At 42.5% G+C, this 22,061-nt stretch overlaps 1 protein-coding gene across 1 annotated transcript in view; it reads left to right on the forward strand.

The window, feature by feature from the left end:
• The first annotated feature begins 5,732 nt into the window (after positions 1 to 5,732).
• Positions 5,733 to 22,061, forward strand: part of ADCY2 (adenylate cyclase 2) — a 206,976-nt gene continuing 190,647 nt past the window's right edge. The window contains exon 1 of the mRNA XM_038175758.2: positions 5,733 to 6,242. Coding sequence (XP_038031686.1) covers positions 6,009 to 6,242 — 234 coding nt within the window. The 5' untranslated portion in view covers positions 5,733 to 6,008. The remainder of the gene's footprint in view (positions 6,243 to 22,061) is intronic.

Genomic DNA, 22,061 nt, shown 5'->3' on the forward strand with positions numbered 1-22,061 from the left:
CACTGTATTCAAATAGGAAATCGGTATGTGTGTATATATATATATATATATTTCAGAATTAAAATGTTAGGGACACCATTTGCCACAGCTGAATGAGATTAAAGAATCATCTAGTCCAATATCCTGCCTCTTAAAAATGGACCCTCCCCCAAAAGCACCACATTATGTTTCCGTGGAAGATGCAAAAAAACATTATGATATAATACGACTTTCATATTTTTGTCTCATCTCTGTATTTACTGCCTTGCATTGACATTAGTCATGAAACAATAGGATCAATATTTCTCACAACATATGTTGTTATTGGTGATTATCAGACACATTTTGACAACCATATAAAAACAAATCCATTTCATCACCCTGTTAAAATCTTGTTCTTAAAAGCCTCCTGTGACAGTGTTCACAGATTAGCTAGAGGCTGTGTGAAATAACATACTCCACTTACTAATTTTGAATTTCATTCCTTTAATTGCAATTAAAAGATAAACAGAAGATTCTAAGCAGTCTTTCTAAAACATCTATGTTATGTGCATTTACTGTGTTCTCTCTTATCTGTTTAATTTCTGTGGACAACAGTCCTACATATTTTCTAAATTGGGCAAACTCTTCTTTGTCTTGGATTACTTGTGGTCTGAATAATCTGTCTCTAGTTCTGCAATATTCTTTATGAGATAGGGTACACAGGGTAACATAATTCAATATGAAGATGTATGATTGATCAATAAAAAGGCATTATTGTGTTTTCTGAATTATTCATCACCCTATTCTTTATGCATTCTAATGCTGTAAAAGTGTTGTGACTGCCATCATTTAGATATATTGAACAGGTCTTTCTTGAGATGCTTACAGTACTGGTCATGAATTTATTCAACTGGAAATTTATAAGCTGCCTGAGAAGTTTTAAATTTCTGAAGAGTTTTATTCCTTTCCTCCCTCCCTTCGTGGATCTTGTACCTGAAAGCAGAAGATTATCTGTGAGAGAAGATGGTTTCCTAAGGAATACTACTAAATTTGCACTAGTGCAGAAGTGCAAACTGTCCCAATATGAAAGAAAGATTAGGAAGTATATAGTGGGACGTAAATGTCTTGAAAATGGAAAAAGATGATATGCCACAGAATTTAGAAACTAAGTCACATTATAACAGTGAGTATAAAGAACAGCATAATCAAAATTAGAAAGAAAGGCACAAGAAGAAATAAAACTATAATGCACTTATGTACTTCTCGATAATTTTATTTTCACCCCCTGCTTCTTGAAAGAGACTGTGGGAATAGTTGACCCACTATTCAGCTGATAAGAGCTAATAACAAAACACCTAAAATACTGATCTATGCTTTGCTCCAATCTTTTATAAAACCTTTATTTCGGGTCAGATGACCAATGTATTTACCATCCGTGATGAAATCCTCTGGGATGATGGGAGACTATTGACGTATTTTCAGATCACCTGGATATCAAGCAGTTCCTTCAGTAACCTCAGACCTTATTAGTCATTACCCTTAAGAGTTCATGGAGGATGAGAGAGGACCAAAGTTAGATACTGGATTTAAGGAGGAGAAGGAGGAAAAATAAAAGAACACAAGGAACTACAGATCAGTCAGACTGTAATTCAGCACATTAGAGAACAATGTTGAACACCTCAAACCAGTCTGTATCTATATCAAAAGTGAATTTCACACCAGCTTCCAGATGTGTGAAATCAAATATATTTCTGTAGCAAATTCTGTCATCATTTTTTTGAAGAGTAGAAGTAACACACAGCTGTTGTTATAAGGCTAATGCAAGCAAATCCTGATAACCAAACTCAGAAAAAATAATCCAGGGAAAAATCCAGTAAAAAATATCAGTCTTCAGTATTAAACAGCAGGAAAAATGTGTGTACCCTTGATGGAGAAGCTAATGTTTTTAAGCAATTTCCCACGCAGATTTACTATTCCTCAGCCTGTGGATTTCAATGTCATAGGGAGAGACAAGCTCCCTGCACAAAAATTAAACTCTTTTCCCTCAGCTGTAGACAAGTCAGATGCATTGAGGCACAATTTTCTTTGCTGTTATGGCAGGGATGGCTCAAGGGTTGGTGTCCCCCAGTAGTACCACTGAGCAAGACTTATTGACCTGTCTTTGGCTGTGCCACCACAGATGAGCTCTGGAAGTACAGTTTGGCCAGGAGCTGTGTGTCATCTTCCTGGCAGGGCAACTTGCCCTGCATTTGCATTTCAACATAAGGTAACTGGTGGGTTTGGGCAGTGGTAGTACTGTTCAAGGCTCTAGCAATGGGTTTGCTTTTCTGGGCAACTTTGGTGGCAAACTGCTGAGGAGGGGAATCTGGTGATCAGTGGGCAGTGTATTTTGCTCAGGACAGTTGCGATGGCTCTTTTGAGCGCTTGCTGTGTTGCAGGACTGTGGGATTCAGGGTGCCTTCCTTGCAGCTTGCTTCTGGTGGCTATAAATGTCATAGAGCTGCACAGAGCAATGAAGAGCAAAAGATCTGTTCTCCCTCTGTTGAGAGTCTGTATCCCTGACCACAACACCCATGTAGCAGAAGGAAGGAAGGAATGAAGGAAGGGGGCAATGGAGGCTTATGAAAGTTTGATCAAGCTTGAGTGGCAAAGGGAGATATGCAGGGAACAGGAGCTTCTGCTGCATCTCATATTCCTGTTTAGCTCTCTCCCTAAGACCTATCACAGATCCCTTGACAACAGTAATAATCTGCAATATTGCAGTCACGGTGGAAGAGACCCCTGGAGGTGGTCTGGATAGAAGTTCTCTAAGCTAATCTGCTGCTGCAAAGTGTAATGCCTCTGGCACATCGTTGCTTAAACAAGCAGCTGTGGACCTCAACCTTTTGTCCTGTGTTGTTTTGCTTCTCCAGAGGGGTACAGCAGATGTTTAGACACAGGATGCTCAAAGAGCAAATTCTTCAATGCTGTTGAAGTCACAAGAGTACACAGGGGATAGTTTTTGACAATGCTAAGTACTAGTTTTGCTTTAATATCCTTTTGGAGAACTAAGGGGGAATACATAGGGAGCTGTTTTCTGAAAAATGTTTGCTTTTCAACACTGGACTGTAAAATTCACTGTACCTTCCTTTTCCCTGAGGCACATCAACTTTCAGGTTCAGCTGAGTAAGAAAGAAGATTTTAGGCTACCTAGGGAAATTGGTCTCTAAAAACATATGGCATTTCAATTTCAGCAATGTCATAATTATCATTTGACTGCAATAATGTTCATTTAATTAAATGCAACCTGGGAAAAAAAAAGGGGGGGGGAGTGTTTAATATATAGTTTAAGAAGCAGAGCATTCAAATGAATAGGTCAAAATTTGTGTGGGTTTAGGTACTTTGCCATTTTAATTACCATTTAATTACAGAATGGTGCAGTCACTAATTACATGGCACTATGGTATTTGTTCACTAGACCCCCTTTTCTATTTATAAATGTGCTCTAAGGATTAATGGGGGTTCTAGACATTAAGGTGTGTGATGCTCCTAGCTGGAGTTTGAAGAATGAACTGAAAGATGCAGTTTTCTAGCTTGGAGAGGGAAAGTAGGTGGGGGAGTCCATCAGGTGGAATAGAAGACAGAGTCAAACGGAAATGTAACTTGGTACTTCTTCTTACTCAGCTGTTGAAACACCTCATGTCTAGTATTTCAAAAGAGATTTATGCTGAAATTACTGTTCTGGAAAGGCACAAGATACCACTGGGCAACCTTTGGGTTAATTAAGTTTTTGCTGTGGAATTATAATTTTATTTCCTGAGAAATTGCATGAGACTAATATAATGAGGAATTAGTTGTTACAGGCATGAGATCTTGATGAAAACAAAAACAACAACAACAACAAAAAAGCACCAAACACAAAACCAACAAAACACACACACAAAAAATCAACAGCCCACCCACAGATTACAGAATCATTGTCGTAAACTCTTTGGAAGGGCCTTTTCTGTTCAAACCCAGAGAGGTAGAAAGTAGTGGAAAGCTATTAAAGCAGAATCAGCTTGAGGAAGAAAGACAACCAGTACTGTCATCTGTATGAACATATTGTGTAAGCTTCAAATACTTTTGAGGGGATGGCTCTTGTACACATGGAAGAGAGAATGTGTTTTATTTTGCCTATTCTGACTTTTTACACTTTTGTGAGTCTGTACAAAATCATGTAATTATCCCTGCATTTTAAAAAAGTACATGTGTGGTATTGGACTTCCCACCCTTGAGAGATCAACACTTGGATGCCTTCAAATCCAAAATATTGTGATCTGCTTTTAAGAGAAGTTTTATGTTGTGATTTTGGTTTCTCTCTTGATTTTTTTTAAACTCCCCTTGCTTATCCCACTGTATGTGTGTATGTGACAGTGAGGGTGGCCAACTCCACAATTTCTGAAGTGACTGCAAGTAAAGCCTTTTCATTTTGCAAAAATTCTCACACCCACCTCTACTAACTCCTTCCCGGCAATTAATTCTGCCAGAATGTTCTCCCCACATAAATTTGTGTTCATCCTTCAATCTTATCACTGCTGCTTTTTGAGAGTTGTTCACCCTCTCTCTCCCAGAGCGGTGGGCGCACTTGTAACTTTCCACTTCTTCCTCATCTGTTCCTTCTGCCCAGCCATGCATCTCAGGGGAAGGGAGAGTGCAAGCCAAGGAGCTCTTCTTCTTTATGGCCAGCTGAGAGGAATAGGAGGAATAGGGGACTGGGAAGGGCAGACTGCATCCCTGTTTCACACCTGAGGAATGTAAGAAGTGTCCGGACAGAGTTTCAGAGCTATGTGTAGTATAGGTTTCTCTGTTTGGTTACGATGGTGCGGGATGTACCACTTCTTCCACATAAAAACACCAACAGTGGCAGATAAAGAAGGCAGCAGAAGGTCTTGATGGGTCAGTTTCAGTCTGTATCATCCTAGCTACCCACCTTCTCTTCTACCTGGCTCATGGCTAGTGCTCTGCTCTGAATCCCTTGCTTATGTCCATGCATAGGAGACCCAACTTTTCTCCTTTAGTTGTACCGTAGTACTCCAAGTCCCTCTTGCTGCTGGCATCACTCCAGCCACCAGGACCCACCCTTGTGACATGTAGGCCTGGTGACACCCACATCGCCTTGGTCTCTTCCTCTCCCTGGAGAGTTTAGGGCATCTGGCAGCCCGTGGGAGGTGAAGGCTGTGGCAAAGCGACAGAGGGAGAGGGCAGAGAGGGACTTGCCCTGCGGGGAGGGACGGTTGGTGAGGCAGCAGCCGGGCTTAGAAGGGGAGCCCTGTGCATGTGCATACAGAACTTAAACTGGCAAATGCTGCGTGTGGTGGGTATGAAACTGCGGGTTACCTCGAGTAAGGTAGAAAAAATGAGGCAGAAAAACCAAGTCCTTCGGAGCGAGGAGAGGGGATACACGGACAAACTGCGAGAAAACGGGTGCCTGCTAACTCGAGCGCCAGTTTGGGGCAGCAATCGAGGCACGGCTCTAACAGCGGCGCCTCAGCCGTCGGGAAAGGGACGCAGCGCGAGTGCCACAGCGAGAGCAGCCGTGTGGGGGGCACCTCCGAGGCGTCCCCTCGGGGGGGCGGCCGGCGGGCTCCTCGCACCTCGGCGGCCGCCACCGCCTCAGCCCCGCGGGTGCCGCGGGCGAAGGGGGCCCGGCAGCAGCGGCGGGGGCCGTGCCACGGCTTGGGGGGGGGGGGGGAGCCCTCCGTGCCGCCCGCTGCTCCTCCTCGGAGCGCTCCTCCCGCCCCCAGCGCCGAGGAGCGGGGCGAGAGGCGTGTGCGTGCGGCGGGGCGGCGCTGCCCTGAGGCGCAGCGAGCCCCGGGGCTGGCACGGCGGCGGCCGCGGCCGCACCATGCGGCCACCGCCGCCACCGCCGCGGCTCCTCCTCTCGGCCGCCCGCGCGGGAGCGCGCCCCGCTCCACTCCCCGGCTGCCTGCGGCAGCGGCGGCGCTGAGGGAGGGAGGGAGAGAGGGAAGGAGGACGGAGAGAGGGAGGGAGGGAGGGAGCCGCGGCGGCTCTGCCCGGCGCCCCCGATGTGGCGAGAGGCGATGATGAGGAGGAGGAGACGCCGCTACCTGCTGGAGCGGGCAGAGCAGGCGGGCGGCGGCGGCGGCTGCGGGGCGAGCGGCGAGCAGTCCCGCTGCCGGGACTGGCTGTACGAGTCGTACTACTGCATGAGCCAGCAGCACCCGCTCCTCGTCTTCCTGCTCCTCATCGTCATGGGCGCCTGCCTGGCCCTGCTCGCCGTCTTCTTCGCCACCGGGCTGGTAAGGGGCGCCCCGGGACGGGACGGGACGGGGCGGGAGGGGGCAGCGCGGCCGGGGGCACCGCGGCGGAGTTGCCGGGGGAGGCGGCAGCCGCGGGGCTCCCCCACGGGCAAACTTTGCCGGCCGCGGCTGCCGGAGGGACGCACCGAGTTGAATTCCCTAAATTCGCTGCCTCTGCTTCTGCCGTCACCGCTCCGCGCCGGGATGGGTGTCCTGGGTGGCGGGGCTTGGGTGGCCGCTGCCCCCCAAACCCAGCCCGCGTCCCGGCCCCTCGGTGCTCTCTGCCCGGCCGCCCCGTGTCGGGGCTCCTGACCCATTTTCCTCCGGAGAGCCTCGGTCTTGCAGGCTCGGGGGAGCTGAAGCAGGGCACGGCAGGGCGGCGGATGACAGCCGGCATCAGGCTGGCTCGCCCAGAAAGCCCGGTCTGCTTTTGCCCTTGCGTTGAAGGCGAGGGAGAAGCTGCAGAGGGCAGTAAAATTCTTGCTCCTCGCAGAGGTGTCCTGCTGGTAGTGGCTAGAGGCGGGCTGCTGGCGCTGCCGGGGGCTGCTGAAGTGGAGAAGGGGGTTTGAAGGGCTTCAGGCTTTCTTTTCTTCATCTTTTTCCCCCCCCTCCCCAATATTTCCGTCTTCTGGAAAGCTGTGTGTTTACGGAATGTAGCTGAGGTCTGTAAGGGCGAGGAGGGGTGGGTTGGTGTCACCTCGTGTGTCACCTCTCTTCCAGAGGCACTGCACATAGCGCTGTTGGCTTCAGGAGGCAGAAAAACCTGCCTTCTTGTGTGTTATGACCAAACTTTTATCTTAAAACCTGGTGCAGATGGCTGCAGGACTAGCGAAACTTAGAGTTAACTGGTGCCTTATTTCCTTTTGATATCTATATTAATATTTTTAATGCTTTTTGTTAAACGTGCTAGTCCTTCTAAATGCAGGACAGGCGTAAAAGAGCTAATGTGAAGCCAGTAATAACGGTGGTGGCTCGTAATTCAGTTGCTTAATGCCCAGATGTTCCTGCTTTGGAGCACTGTGCACCAAAATATAAATTCAACAGCTTCTCTGATTCTGGTGTGTTGACTTGGGTGCTTATCCATCGGGGCTGAAGGGGCCAGTGGTGGAAATGGAAGTACCTATCTAGGCTGAGGCATGGCTAGGGGTGGAGATGTGCATGACACCAGCCTGCAGTCAAGGCAGCAGAACTTGGGCTTGACAGTTCATTGCACCCAATTTCATACCTTTCAGTCATGGTACGATCTGCATCTTGCTGGTACAAGCTGAGCTTGCTTGTTTTCGTAATTCCTTTTCTCGAGGTAAATCATTCGCGGTAACAACACTGGCACAACGCAGGGTCCCAGTCAAAGGGCTACTGAAAGTTATGGAAAGAAAACAATGAGCTGGCGGAGTCTTGCCATGAGCAACACTTCAGAAAGAGTGAATTTTATAGTTCAGTCTGCATTTGGAATTCCAGACATACCGGAAAAGGAAAAAAAAATGCTTTTAGAACCTTTTTCCTGAGCCTTTATCTTCCTGTGGCTAACAACTGGACGGGTGAGTGGAGAGAGAGGTGGGGTTCATCCTTAAAGTTTCCAGTCAACAGATGAAAGTAACTTCAGGCGCAGAGAAAGCTTGCCTATGCAGACTTTCAGCCACAGGATGTTGGGCAAAATCCCTTGGAGCCCAGCCCAGATGCTCACCTAAAAGCATTTTATTATAGCCCAGCTCTGGTTGCATCTGGGATTAAAATATTCCTAAAGGTTTAGATCTGTTTCTCCCACATCTGACTAACGAACCCTCTTTTTATACGGCTGTGGAACCTCAGTCAAATTTGTGTGACTGATAATGTAAAAGTGGCAAGCAGCTACGAGCGTCTGAGCTGCAAGAGCTGATATTAATATCCTTGTCTTTATTTTGCACATCTAGTATATGTGTGATTGTTTTGACAGAATATTTACTTTTGTGAGGGAGGCACAATAGAAGCGAGGTGGAATAGTTCTGTGTAGGTCTGCACTGTGCATTTGAAGTTAAAGGAAATCTTTCTTAGCAGTTGTTTCCTTTAGATTTCATACAAAGCAGTTGAGATTTTACTGAGAATTATTTAAGCCTGTTTTGGAAACAAAATTCCAAAATGACTCACCGTAACACTTGATTCATATTTCTCACTTTTATTTCAAAGCACAGCTTAGAACGTGAGATGTGGGATCGGACACTGCTAGGAAGAAATGGATGTACATCGAGTATGAACCATTTTTATGTTCTAGACTTTCTTAAAAAAAGCTGAAAGCAATGGAAGTGAGAGATTTTCCTTCCATTTACATTTTTTACTCGGTTGTTAAAATAGATGGCTGTGATGTCTGAGCTGATGTTTTGGGGGCAGTGTCTGCTTACCTGCTCCCAAACACAGTGCCAGCCACTCGGGTGTATCCCACATCCTCAGCCATTTCAACCTGTCAGAATACCAGCTGTAGCCTTCCCAATTTCAGATGAAAAATTTGTAAAAGCTGTTGCAAAATTAGAGTAAACAAGATTACTTACAAAGTGTGTCTGGAAATCTGATTACTCTCCTTTCAGCCAGTGTACTGCTGTCGTTACTGAGATAGGTTTCTTGGGAGATTTTGTTTCTGTTTGTTTCAGGAAAATATTGTGATTTCGACCTCTGGGATTAAGCACTTTATCTCCTCAAACACTCGATACAAGTCTCCCGGAGTATCCTTGAAAGATGACCATTCAAAGCTTGGAGCTTTAAATAATATAATGATAGTATCAGCCTTTGAATTTCCTGTGTCAAAGTATCCTCTGTATTCTCTGTACCTGGCGTGAATGGAAAACTGGCAAAATGAGATCAAGCTTCCATGTTTAGCTGCTTTAATCGATAGAGAGTAAATTATTTTCCCAAATCTGTGAAAGCCTTCCAGTGCTTAGAAATGCCAGATGTCAGGTTGATTTTCTGTCTGGTTATTGTCTTGTTCTTTTAATAATATAATGTGTAAGATAAACTCATTATCTTCTTCCCTCTCCTGTTTTTAGTACTAAAAACTTCTGACCATTTTTCGTGGTGTCTAGAACAGGTTTGTCTCTAGCCTGGACTTGATAAATGCAATTTATAGGAAAAAAAAAAGATTAAATTGACTTTTTAAAATTTCCTAATGCAAACTGTGAGTATATCTGAAATATCTGCCATTGTGATGTTTTGTTTCTGATGCAGTTAAACAAAACTCTGACTTAAAAACAGGGATGATACCCAAATGGTACAATTTATTGGAAGGCTGTAACTTTCCAATAACCCCATCCATGCATTTTCTAGACATAAAGAGAGCCCTGTCCATAGATGCATGGTTCAGTAAAAACAGTTTGCAGTACCAGAATTTCTTAGCACAGGTGAGGACCTTGTGGTGTAAGTGGAACAAGACACGTATCTGTCAAGATCTTTCCCTTTTCCCCAAATTCAAGGTCCACTAATCTGCTGCGAGATATAGATAGATAGATAGATAGACAGACAGACAGACAGATAGATAGATAGATATAGATGCTTTCTTTTAGGCTGGCCAGTGACCTTTGCTCAAAGACTGCAAGCCTGCTTTGCAGGGTTATATTTAACAGTAGTTTGTGGCCCTCATCTGCCTCCAGAATCCGTGCTGCTGCATGTGACCATGTAAGATGTGGTTGTCGATGTGTTGGTGTTTGTTGAAGCGGAGCTGCGTGCTTCTGAATGACATCAGTGGCCAAGTGGCACACGTGTTGAGTGAAGAGCTCTTATTCAGTGTGGCGTTCTGTTGCGTTCCCTCATTGAAAACACCATGAAGTAGTTTTGTGTGTGTGTTTGCAGCCTGACGACAGTCTCTGAAGCAGAGTCATTACCTATCTTCAAATCCACTGCTTTGAAGTTCCCAAAAAGTTTGTGATCGTGCTGGTAGGCTCAGTTGTGATTCCTCAACCTTTTTACTGAATCATAAACCCAAGAAACTGAAGGTTGTCTGCGCATCTATGTCACTGACTTGCCCAAATACCTTCTGCAATAAAGATGGAAGTAGGCAATCATTCTTAATGGGAGAGTACAATAATCTACGGAGGTATTCTTGCAACAAGGAGGATGTGTGGTCTGCTCGGAACTCGTCTTCTGGCATCAGACCAGACCATAACCAAATTTACCTTCGGCTGATGCTGCAGTGTAGACAGAAGTAGCTGCCTCATTCTGAAGCAGCACATTAACATTTTTATCAGCCAACCAGGGAATTGTCTCTGCACAAAAAGAAGTGCATCAAGAAGAGTCCTGCGAGCATCTTGTGCAAGTGCCATTTCTTTGGGCCTGTGGTCAGAATGACAACAAATCTTCCCTCCCTTTAATGGGTCTTACTCTGTCTGAAAGAAATCCTTCCTACTTCTGGTAAAAACTGAACATCTGCCAAACCTAGCACTCTTCAAGATTTCCACCACCAGAATCTCATGCTGAAAGGGAGAGGAAAAAGTCTTGAGGTCCACGTGGAAAATGCAGCTTAAAATTTCAGATGGGGAAGACATGTTCCATCATCCTCATTGCAGCGTCTCAGGTGATGAGGTGTCTGCAGATGGGCATTTGCTGCGTGCTTCTGGTAATGTTCACATCAGTACTGTCAATCTGCAAAATTCACCCAGCCGCACCAAAAGGTCACCAGACTGATGCTGTGGTGATGTTACATCCCTATTCATGAGACGCTCTGTTGTAACCAAATTGTATAAAATAATACAGCTGTACTATAAGTTCACTTGTACTCTTAATTTCAGGAAATCTCTTGAGATCAGGCTTGCATAATTTAAAGCACTTTCAGTTCAAGAGCAACAACTGTCTTCCCAAAATCCAAGAATACCCAAGCCTTTGAAAGTGTTCCTTGGAATCCTTGCAGACTGAAAGTAAGCCAAAGCATCTGCTATACTGTTTTCAAACTCCAGCATATTCATTCTTCCAGAAAGAAAACTAAGGCAGAGCAAAGGTAGTGAATGAAGTAGGAAAATCCTCACTGGTTGAAGAACAAGCTGAGAAGGGGCTGTTTGCATGCTTGATGCTGTGGTTGTTGTGCCCACGAGGTGTGCTACTTTTTATTAAGCTCATTCTGCCAGATTATTGCCAAGATGAGGAAGAATTCAAAGCAAAAACTACTTTATTTATAACTCCTTTTCTTTACATAATTCTGGCTATAATTGAGCATGCAGTTCTGCTTTAAAGTCTGTTGTATATTAAACCATTCCGTGAGGGAATCCTATGCTTCTTTTTTTTTTTTTTTTTTTTCTTGTCTCTAGGCACCGTAATATCACAATATGTTTTCGCAGCTATAGCTGTCAGCTGTTTGGTACAGTCATAGGATATTGCCGTTCCTGCCAGTTGTTTTTTCCAGTAGTACCTTTAGTTGTCTGAGCATGACTTTTGTAGCCAGTACTACCTCTTGAATCAGACCCATAAAGATCACTGTTTCTTCCTGTCTGAGTCAGGATTTGCCTAGCTTTGCGTCTGGTTTTATTCCTCCCTGCTACATCAGTCTCGGCTTTTTCGTGTTTCATTTGCTAATGACACTTCCAGTACGTCTGTGGTTGCTTTTAATGCTGCTAAGAGCTTGTCTCATTTGCCAGTCCCTAACCAGCCTGCTAACAGAGAGCCATCAAGATAATGAGGTGCCTGTGGCAACCTCTCTTCACATACCTGTTCCATCCTTCGTATTGAACAGCCTGAATGCTGAATAAGAACTGGGTAAAACTATGGGTACGGCTGCGTTGGCACAATACTGAGCCTTGAACTGTAATCTTAGTAGATGCAGGCTTTGTGGATACTCTGGCAGTAGAAGGCTGGCTTAATGTCACAAATTGTGACTCAAGCCATGGATCCACAACTCCTAATCACTACTGCAGCTGACACAAGTGACGAATGATCTACCAGCTACAGCTGTTTACTGAGGTGCACTGGGAATAAGACGGGTGATGGACTGGGCTGCGATTGCTCTCTTTATCAGCATCAAGCCAGGTATGTGGATTCACAAATCATGTATGGCAATTTCATAGAGGATTTGCCATGAACCGCTGACTACCTCTCCGGTTATCTTGCTTAAAATTATAGAAATCAACTGCAAGTTCCTTGTCACAGATGAAGATATCTGACTCATTTTTGTGTGTCTTAAAACTCTCATCAAAATAGTGAATAGTTTTCTTCAGTTGAGCCTTCAAGAGGTCTGCTAGATTAAAATAAAATATAAATTATTATAATGATAGCAATGACTGGAATCTTCCATATTGCACAGGACATCACTCCAAGCTGGTGGCAGCAAAGACTTTTAATGCAGATAGAAGTGGTCTGCAAATCTCTTGAGTGGCTGGGCATGCCAGCATCGTGGGAACAAACTGCAGCTGAATACCTTCAGTCTTTCATCCTGTGCCTAAATTCCCAGCAATAGCCAAGCTGTGATCCCAAACAAGCCAAGTGCTGCCACAGTGGCATCGGCATGTTTTAGAAAGAACTGAGTCAGCTCAAGCCTTATTGATATGCTAATATGATAATCAGCCAAGGGATTAAACTTCTGCTTTTAGGGTTCTGGACCCTGAAATAAGTGAATTAGCAGACTTCTGCTTCCTTTTTCCCACTGTATTTTTCTTCGAGTATTTCTTCCCGATCCTGCTGAAAAGAACAGCTGTACACATTTTCTGCTCCAGATCTTTATATCTTAAATAAGCAATGTCCAGACACTAAACCTTGCTCAGACTTTGCTGAAGATTCAAGGCACTATTGAACCATCTGTGCAAAGTTTAAGGCAGTCTCTACACTTATTTTCCCAGTTGTCTTTCTCCAACCTGTATCAAAACATTTTCATCTCCTATCTTTAAACAAAACTCTCTTGTTCTTAGTGGTATGTACGTGATATAAAAGTCCCTTGCTGATCCTGGTTGAGAGCATGTTCCAGGCTTGCATTTGGGAGAATCAATGTAAGCAGCAGTCATCACCACTAGCCTTTTAGCCTTGCTCTCAGGTCTTCTGTCTGAATGTCTGCTCCTTCCACCATCCATGGGTTTACTTTCAAAGTTTATCTAACCTGGAAGATGTGCTCCAGCATGCAGGAGCAACGGTTTCTGGTTGCATGCTCAGTGTGCTCCAGAAGGCAGCAGGGCAATGCGTATTTTGGCACAGGCACGTTTCCCATATGGCTTCAGATGCAGCCAACATGGTGTTTGATCACTGGATAGTGCCGTGAGATCTGGTGTAGCTGATGGCTATTCAGAGAGCCCCTTTTACTCACTTGGGTTTGCAAAACTAGCTGGAGCTTGATTTTTCCGCCTGCCTCCTCAGGCACCTGAATTGTGTGCTGTGGGACCTCTTAAAGACCCCAGATGCTATGGCATGCACAGTGACTGGGTAAGTACTGTCCTCCCATTTTTGGTAAGCTTTGCCCATCCACGTCTCCAGTTTGGTAGTAGCTGGATCAGCCCTGCAGGCAAATCCCAGGAAGAATGGATTTTCCTACCTAGCTCCTTTCTCAGTAGGACTGAACTGAGGCTGAGAACTGACACCTTATTTCTCCTGGGACCAATCTTAGGAAAACAGATTTTCCTCGAATTTGGCTCAGCACACGCTTGGTAGTGCTCCTGCTCTTACCTTGTGTACCCCAGCAGACAGATGGATTCCCAGTCTGAAGCAGACTGTGGTGGTGGTCGTTTCTAGTGGTACAGCCTACTCTGGCCAGGACCCGGCAGGTGGTAGGTTGTCCAGACCAGCAGCTGGTCCTCTAAATGTTGCTGGCACCCCACCTACCTTTTACCAGAAGGTAGCCATCATATCTCACTTGAGCTGGTTTTCTGTCACGATGAGCCCAAGCAGTTTCCGAACCTAATTGGTAGGTAGTGGTGTTTTAGACACTTCTTTAAATGATACAATGTCCGCTTTAGACTAAAACAATTTACCACAATGTTTTTGGTCTCTGATTTTTAGTATTTTTTAACCTGTCCTTTAATGAGATGGGGTAACAATACTGGATAAATAAACCCTAAACTAATACCAAGTAGAAATGTTGGATTTTCCAGTATGGCTGGGGCCCCGTTTCCTATGTTTGTATCTGAATTTTTGCTCCTTTACAGAGGAATGATTTGGCTGAGCTACATTTCAAATGTCAGTTAACATTTTGGTCTTCTTTATTTGAAGCTTTATCATCCTAGAAGCAATACCCATTAAGGAATTTGAGCCTGATCCTGAAGTTTGAAATGAAGTAAGAAGTCTCTTTGCACTGAAGTTGGTGAACTGACAGGCATGTGAGAGAGTGGAGCGTGTCCTTAGGGGCGTAAACTTTAAGAACTTTTTCTGTCATAAAAATAGCTGTGTTTAGTAAGTAATTGCCAAACCTTTGGAAAAACCTGAAAAGTAATTACACAATGACAGTTGTGACTTTTCAATATTAAAACTATTTTTCATGTTACCTTATTATGCTGATATGTAAGATCTGTGGAATATTCTTGCAAAATGTATTTTTTAAAGACCCAGCAGAGAAATAAGCCTAAGCTTGCCCTCGTCTTTATTAAACAGACCTTTAAAATGCACACTGTTTTCTCCTGTGCTGAAGCTCACATTCTCCCTGGTTCAAATTTTGTGATCTTATTTTAAGCAAGTCCCATCTTGACTGTAGTTCTTGATTATGGCCAGATTCTCAAGTTACCGTGTTGGAAGTGAAGTGGTTTTGGAAGGCTACCATCTAGGTTCAGTTTAACAATGACAGTCAAGATACATAACTGAATGGCTCAAAGGATTGAACCGGTACGTCAGTATTTATGACTTCCATGGGTCTACGTGGTTATGAGGAAGGGCATAATTTCACTTTTAATACAGAATCACAGAATTGTTTAGGTTGGAAGAGACCTCAAGATCATCGAGTCCAACCTCTGACCTAACACTAACAAGTCCTCAATACATGCTATAGTGCAGTTAAACAGAAAAACATGTTCCTGAGTCCTGTGAAGTAGTGTACTACCCAAAAAAGTTCAGCTGTTTTGAAGTTTTAGGAATTCAGAATCAATACATATGAAATAAAGCAAGCAAGGAGGATATGTTGATCACTACACTTACTTTAAAAATAATCTAAATGATGTGAGTGGGCACTAATTAGCCTTGTAGCCTAGAATAATTGGTTTAATCAAAATACAAACTTCCACCCACTTTGCTGCTTATTGTCTCAACCTTCTTCTGAGGGGTACACTTGAGGGAGTAAAGCATAATTAGCTGTCATTGCTCTCTGGGACATGGTTACACGGTTTATCTTCTGTGACTGCCAGAGTCGTAGGGTAGGATAATTTTACGAGTGCACAGGCTGTAGCCACTAATAATTGGATTGAACCATCTTGTTTTTCATAGGCTGTTAAATGTCTTAAGGTGGAAAGCAACTTTTGGTAATTGCCAGCCTGAGAAAAGATTGAGATGGGGCTAGATGGCTGAAAGGCATGACGGTCCCATTCATGCTCCCTGACAACCTGTGGGCCTTCTGAACCCCAGCTCATTAAATAAATGATTGTAAATACTGCCAGATTATATACAGTGTGGTTAACAAGGTAAGAGGTTACAGCTCAATGGAATGTAAATCGAGAGAGAGAAGTGTCAATGTGGTAAAATGGGAAAATCCATTTTAAAAAAAGCCACCACCATGCAGGTTGGGTGCATAGTACTTACACAGGGCATATTTATATATATGAAATATATGGGCACACAGCCCCTGATTCTGATAATTATGTTTCTGGTAGTGATCAGTGTCTGTCCTGTACCCTAAGCCAGATGATACTGTAGATGTATCACATTTGCTCTTGATTATACATTTGCATGCAGGGTGCTCAAGTGGCAGTCATTCGCTGTTGTTCTGGGATGGTCACTACCCTTAAAAATCAAAAGAGGTGTTTCAATGGACAGCTGCGTTTGTTCCTTGCAGAGAAAAGATAACTTAAAAACAAAACATTAATTAGATATTGATCTAGCTGCTGTGCTGCAGCTTTGACCCTTGCAAACCTCTCTTTTCTAGTTCTTTTGTACTCGTTTTGAAGTGGTGATGGTGGGAGGACCAAAATTGTTGATGGCATTCATAGTGCACCGAGGTGGCATTATGATGTTCTCTCTTGTTTATTCTTCTACTAATGTTCTGGAGTTTGGGTTGCTTTTTAACTGCTGGTGAGCACCACCGTGATGTTTCCTCAGGCCTGCCTATTACAAATGCCAAATATCTCTATTTCTAAGTGTTAATAGTCAACCAAGAGCCTGTTATACTGTGTACAGAAGTATACTTGGCACTTTTGGGTGGAGGAAACATGTTTTTACAGTTTCAGCTCTTTCTTCCATAAGTCTAGCTGACCCTTTCTTTTGAACTATGCCTGGTTGTGCTGTTTTTATTTTTATTTTTTTACATTCCATGTTCTTGCTTTTTTCTGTTAGGACTTCACACTGATACTTTAATTTGAGATGGATCCTCTGATGTGTTCCCCTTGTACAGAATAGTCTGGAAGGAGAGCTACCCCATGCTGAACACAGATACAAATAAAACAGAATCTGCTACAGCCTGATCTCTCTGTTCTTTTTAATACCTGGATCACCTGTTTGCTTATAATAGTCTTTTCAGCAGGCTTCCAACTCCTAATTAAGTTTCAAAAATAATTTACTACTTATTTTCTACTCTTAAAAATAACTTCTCAAACTCTTTTCTTATAGTACAATGTTAAATCTTTATATTTATCCTGCTAAATTTTATGATCCCTCTTTTTTTAGTTTAGTTTAGTTTTTTAGAAGCTTCTCTGCTTGGCTGTTGAGGCATTCTGGTTTTGTTTTGGTCTTTGTAAGTTATTTGGGGGAAGTGATTAGGTTTTGGTCTGTTCCTCTGATTTTTTATAGCCATCTATGAAGATTTTAATATAAAGTTCTAGCTCCTGCTTTTAGTTTCAGTGTCTGGGCTCTGTTTTTTTTTGTTTGTTTCCTTAACAAGCCTCTTCATTGTTACAAAGCAGCCCCTCAACAGTAATATTTTATGACCCAGGTTCTTTCCGCCTCTTGAGATCAGACTGAGTGTTTTCTCTTTCTTTATGTGGGTGGTGTTCTTGGTGATTTTTTTTTTGGTTTTGTTTTGTTTGCTTGTTTGATTGCTTTTTCCAGCTCTTCCATGGGAGACCTAGACAATAGTCTCAGCTTCTGTCTGCTGATGTGATCCTTAGCCAGTCTAGCTGGGAGTCACTGACGTCTCCCTTTGCCTGTTGCGTTTTTTTCCTTGGCAGCCTTTTTTTATCTCTGCATTTCATAGGACCTCATATAGTTTCCATCCTGATTTGGTTATCAGTCCCCTAGGTCATTTATTTTGATAAGCCTTTGCTGTTCAGCCTAGTATTTTGGTTTGTAGGGACTTTATGCTGTTGGTTGATTCTCCTAGATTATTGTGTTTTAGCTTCTTCAGTCCCTGCTGAATTATGGCTTTCTGTCTTTTCTGTATAGTGTCTACCTGGAACAGCAATATTCTGCTGATGGTCTTTTTTCTACCAAGTTTTCAGTAAGTCTATTGTGTAAATAATGTCATTTTAACAACAGACATTTTATTTCTTCCATCTTCTTTCTCATGGTTTTAGTGTTTGTAAAGAAATGCGTGGACCTTCATGTGGCTGTTTGATTTCTCTGCAAACTTTTTAAAAAGTGAGTCTGCATGTTACGGCTCTTTTGCCATTTCCCTCCAGCGTAAGTTTAATCAACTTTTGTCCTTTCCTGTAGTTGAGAATTACGGGTCTTTGTGACATTACTGCTTCTCTTAAACCATGTACTGTGTTCCTGTAACCTCTTCAGTTTGAATGTTTTCCTATGACCTTTGAAGTGCCAGCAAAATCACTTTTTTTCTGGTTTCAATTAAGTTCAGCTACCTTCTAGAGGCTCCTTCCCTATGCCTAAAGTTCCCCTGGTTTCATCAAATTGCCTCTTTAATACAATTTCAGCTGCTTATTGTACCCATGCTTGTGAGCCTGTCTTGTTCTGGGAACATTAATGAGTGCCACCATAGTTCTCTGCTTCTCCGCTAGCAACCAGTATTTTGCCTTCAGGACTTTTCTCCAAGCCTTGCTTATGTTACTGTTATTTGCACAGCACATGGACTGTGACTGTTCCTCAGCACCTCCAAGGATCACACCCAAACCCTCTGTGAGGTCTGATGTTTGTGTTAAGCAGTGAAGTCTGTATTTCCGCGATTTCCTGATGATCATTGCTACAACATTGAAGCAGGCGAGCTTCCTTTGTAACCATCAGGCAAACCTGGCAAAATTTGGATGCAATTGCTTTGTACTGAGTAAGAGAGGAGATGATCAACAACTGTATGTGGTTGAACTCATGAGGAATCCACTGGCAAAAAGTTGTTGGTGCTGCAGTCAAGCATGTAGGCGGCCACGAGGATGTTCACGATACCTATGTGGTTGGTCACTGTGTTATCACCATTAGTGCCTCTCTGCTAACTAGGACAGGCAGTGTAAAGTCAAAGAGTCGTTCCCGTTGATTTGGCATTACTGCACTGGTGCAAAATGCCAAGCTTCTCTTACAGGGGGATTTTATAGTACCCACTGTTCATGATTTTGAAGTTGGAAGAAATGTTCAAGGTGATCAAAGTGTCACCTGGATTATCTGAATGAAGTCTTGCTGCACCAGTAACGTCCCAGTGTATTAACAAACAGAAATGGATCCAGAAACTGGCCACAAACCCAGAACTACTTGTTGCTGGTTCTATATGCAATCATGCAGCAGCTTGGCATGAGTGAGGCCAGTCAGCATTACATGATCCATCTGTGGATTGCTGGCCTGACTGCTGACAAGCGAGCAGTCAAATATCCCCGTGTGCTAAAAGCAAGTGCAGGCTGCACATCAGACTCATTAATAGAGAAGTGAGTTTCTCAAGACAACAGACTCCATGCAACAACTGGATGTTCGGTCTGATGCTGTTACCATTGATCTAGCAAGCCGAACAGGGAATGCTGAATCAGAGGGAAAAGTCTCAGGCATGCAGTTACATAGGGCTGTAGTGAAAATCAAGAGCTTTGCCAACATGAGCTTCAGGACGGTTTGATTAAAAAGTGCAGTTCAATTAATTTGCTGCTAGTGTTCATGAGCATGCTGCACAGAGCTCAATAAGAGATTAATAAAATAATAATAATAAAAAAAAGCACATGAGAAAGCTTCTAACCGGGCAGCTAAGCAAGAAACACAAGCAAAGCTCTGTGTTATGAAAGATAAAACAGTAGGCACGAAAGGCAGCGGAGTTTTAATGAGCTGTGGATCCAGAAAATACCGTGTGGTTGTGGAAACAGCATCTGGCCTTGAAGACACTGCCATTTCTGAAGTGAAGATGGTGATGAAATTGATGGAAAAAAAAAGTCTGAGGTGGCCAGCCAAACCTTTTCAGTTGCCCTAAATGATGAAGTTATAAATGAGGTAGTACAGCTCTTTGGCCAGGAGTAACACCTAGAAAAAAAGGAGATTTTTCCACCTCTCTAGCAGACGCCATCCAGTACAGTCAGCCATAAGCAAGTTCACTAACATATAAAAACATGGGATAAGAGTCACAAGCAGCCAGAAGACTTCTGCAGCTTTTTGGCTTTGTAGGGAACTATTTCTTGAGACCTAATATGCTGTCTACTTCTGTGAAGAGAAGGGTGATGACATGTCCTCTGAAAATTGTGGTAGCTCTCCTTCTCTCAAGTCCTGGAAAAGGCTTTACAGGAAAAATGACCAATTTTTGCTACAGAGGTAACTAAACAGATTCTATCAGTCACTCTGCTTAAAGGAAGATGTTCTATTTTGGTAAAGAGGTCAGTGAGATAATCTTTGAGGCCTACTTTTTTTTTTTTTAAATCAGCACTTTTGACAATATGTATGAAATCTTAGATAGTTTTAGTGTTTGAAGAACATTGCTCTTTTTTTTTTTTTTTTTGCGTTTTGAAAATGTTTCACTGATCTCAGCAAAAAAGTGATTTTAGTAATGATTTAATACAGTAAATGGTTTGAGTTAATTCCAACCAACTATGTGGTATTTCAGATCCCAGCAGGTGCCTGCTGTATGTAGACTGCTGTCAAATTTCATTAGATGAAAAGAATAAAGGAGAAAGTATCAAAAGAATGAAAGAGACCATGGGAGAAGATTTTATGCTGAAACTGGTGTTTTAAATGCTTGTTTGTTCATTTTTACGGAGTACTTTATCAAGTCGTGTGGCTTATGTAAAACAGTGAATTGCTCTACAGCAGCTCTACTGTTTGAAATTGAACAGAAGGCATACCATTATCTGGAAACAGAAGGAAAAGGATGGAGGATGAGAGAAGGTGGCGTTTTTTGGAAAGATGAATGAAAGGGATTCTTCAGATTTTAGTGGGGATAACAAGATTTTTATGTGCTTCTCATGAATTTATGGGGGTTGGAAAAATTTCTGAGGGTAGACTTTTTAATTTCTTCAGTAATTAAAAGACAGCAAGATAGCAAACACCGAGGAAGATAGAGCTGTCAGGCAAGATCCATGTATCGTAGGCTTAGCCATTATGTTCATAAGTGTCATGCTGATACTTTAATTCCATTACCTCTGGTGTATTTTAATTTCTGAGACTAGAAATAAAAAGAAAAAAAAAAAAAGGAAAGTGTTTTTTTTTTTTTCTTTTTCCTGTCCTTGGGAAATGGTTAGGCAAATGAAACATTTAACCTTCAGAATTTGTCTTTGCACCTGACTTCATCTTGTAACATGTTAAACACAGTGATAATTGCAAATATTGATCTGGAAGTTACAAGCTTTAAATGTCCTGCTCTCGAAGTTACAATTTCATGAATATTTAGCTTCTCTGGAGTAATAAAAAAATATTATTATAAGTTATTTCCAAAATAAAATCCTGCGTTGCACAGTCTGCTTCTGCTGACCTAAACCTAATGTATATCAAGGCTTTCTGGAAAGGTTTAAGGTTGTAATAACAATTGTTTTCTCATACATGTTTTTTTTACCTAAAGTATACTCTATCCTGTCTTTAAGTTTATCTTCTACTTTATATACACAGTGTATGGTAAGATGTAAGCACCTTGGGCCACCAGAAGCTGGTGGTTTTGTAGTCAGCTCAGCTAGGTGAAGTCAGGGTGATCTCTTTCATTTATATGTGATGAGGAACTTAAACAGTATGATCTATTATTTTTTGTTAGCATATTTTTAAACCAAAAAAAAATGCAAAATTTTGCAGTAGGCTACATGAGATGGGGAGAAACTAGAAATAAGGTTTTCATTTAGTGATCAAGATGTCTGGCTCAGCTAAATGTTGAGGTCAGTGTACACAAAAAAAAATCTTTTTTTTTTTTGACTGATTAGCTGTTAATTTCGAGCAAACATTTTGATAGATTGATCTAATGTTAGCATATATTTATATAAATATTTAACTGTATGTGTGTACGTATGCTCTAAACTGAAATCTAAATATTGTTTGCCTGTTACAAAGCAACAGCATCCTAGAAAGCAATGTATATACACATATTACTGAAATAGAAAAGAATATTAAGTGCATATGGCTATTCATGCCATATATATTTGTAGCATGATTTTTATCAATGAAATATCAAATTGTCTTCATAAAAATGATCGTTTTTTCTGAATCTTGGCTTCCTTCAGGAGCTTGTGGATTGGATTCCTCTTCAGGGCTGCAACCCTGACTGTCTGACAGACAACTCAAGGAACGCAGTGCTGAACAGGTGAAGGGTCAGATTTCTCTGACTGTGTCACAGGAGTTTTGCAATCCCACCTGGAAGTTCAGAAGTCGAAGGTTTAAGTTAAATGCTTTTGACGTAATCTGGGCTGACACTGGTTGTGACATTGC

Source organism: Anas platyrhynchos, chromosome 2, assembly GCF_047663525.1.
Source record: "Anas platyrhynchos isolate ZD024472 breed Pekin duck chromosome 2, IASCAAS_PekinDuck_T2T, whole genome shotgun sequence".
NCBI lineage: Eukaryota > Metazoa > Chordata > Aves > Anseriformes > Anatidae > Anas > Anas platyrhynchos.